We start from the raw sequence: 1,494 nt of genomic DNA on the forward strand, positions 1-1,494 counted from the left end.
GGGTTTGGTCTTTGGGATTGGAGGTGACAGTGTTCTCCTGGAGGCTGGAGCAGTGGTGGTGGTGGTGGTTCTGCGTGTTGTTGTCGTGGTTGGGCTTTCTGTGATTGGCTGTGTTGTGGTTGTGGTTGAAGCTATGGTTGTGGTGGTCACGGTCGTGAGCTGGAGGGATGCAGTCGTTGTGTCCTCTCGGGGGGTCAAAGGTGACACCTGTGATGTTGTGAGTGCAGGCCTGTCAGCTAAGGTGCGGTTCCCTGTTTGGGATAATCTGGTCTCGTTGTCTTTGGGGAAATTAACCCCTGTCTCTCTGGATGTTCCCACAGTTAACTCCTCCATCGCTGTCTCTGTAACAAGAACAGAAGTCACACTCACTTCCTCTAAAAGATGGGAGGGGAATGATGATGTCACACTGGATGTCAGGGCAATTAATGATGATGTAACACCACGAGACATGAGTGCGGAGGAAGAGGACATACCAGTGGACAAGTGGACAGAGGATGATGATGTCACGCTGGATGCCAGGGAGCTGGGTGATGAAGTCACACCATGGGACATGAGGGCAGAGGATGATGATGTCACGCTGGATGCCAGGGAGCTGGGTGATGAAGTCACACCATGGGACATGAGGGCAGAGGATGATGATGTCACGCTGGATGCCAGGGAGCTGAGTGATGAAGTCACACCATGGGACATGAGGGCAGAGGATGATGATGTCACGCTGGATGCCAGGGAGCTGGGTGATGAAGTCACACCATGGGACATGAGGGCAGAGGATGATGATGTAAGAGCAGGTGACAAAAGGGCAGAGGGTGATGACGTCATACCAGTGGAGGGGAAGACACTTGATGGGGATGGTGAAATCACAGTCAACCCAGAAGTGGATGATGATGTTGAATCAGAACGGTCCATGGAGAGGGAGGACAGACTGGGAGCTGTGGTGGGACTGGACACACTGGTGATGTGAGATTGGTGTGACACGACGGATGATGACGATGTCATTGATAACAAGGCGGAAGATGATGAAGACAATGGTGATGAAGATATCGCTGCTGCTGCTGATGATGAAAATGGTGATGATGATGATCGTGAAGATGGTGATGAAGATGATGGTGATGACGATGACGATGGTGAGGATGATAATGATAGTGATGATGATGATGATGAGGGTGATGATGGCAAGTCTACTTGTACGTTCATTGTTGAGTTAGTATGTCCCGTATCCATAATGACATGTTCATGGGGTGCAGGGGTATTCAGAACTGTTGCGTCAGAAATAGTGACAGACTCCGACGTGCTAACACTTACATTCCTCTCAGACGCTGTATACTTGCTCTGATGGGCAGATGAGATGTAGATGACGGCTGAAATAGTCACAGAGTTATCAGGTGTGGTAGAGACTGGTATGGACACTGATAATGGTGATGTTACCCCCTCTAACAGGGGAGTGTTGTTCTCTGGCATGGACACTGATAATGCTGATGTTACCCCCTCTAACAG

General features: G+C 50.1%; 1 protein-coding gene across 1 annotated transcript in view; it reads right to left on the reverse strand.

Annotated features, from left to right (window-relative positions):
* Nucleotides 1–1,028, reverse strand: part of LOC139411701 (KIAA1549-like b) — a 129,750-nt gene extending 128,722 nt beyond the window's left edge. The window contains exons 1-2 of the mRNA XM_071158353.1: nucleotides 779–1,028; nucleotides 1–502 (exon numbers count right to left, since the gene is read on the reverse strand). The exon at nucleotides 1–502 is cut by the window's left edge and continues 91 nt beyond it. Coding sequence (XP_071014454.1) covers nucleotides 1–502; nucleotides 779–996 — 720 coding nt within the window. The 5' untranslated portion in view covers nucleotides 997–1,028. The remainder of the gene's footprint in view (nucleotides 503–778) is intronic.
* Between the last annotated feature and the right edge of the window lie 466 nt (nucleotides 1,029–1,494).

This window comes from Oncorhynchus clarkii, chromosome 6, assembly GCF_045791955.1.
Source record: "Oncorhynchus clarkii lewisi isolate Uvic-CL-2024 chromosome 6, UVic_Ocla_1.0, whole genome shotgun sequence".
NCBI lineage: Eukaryota > Metazoa > Chordata > Actinopteri > Salmoniformes > Salmonidae > Oncorhynchus > Oncorhynchus clarkii.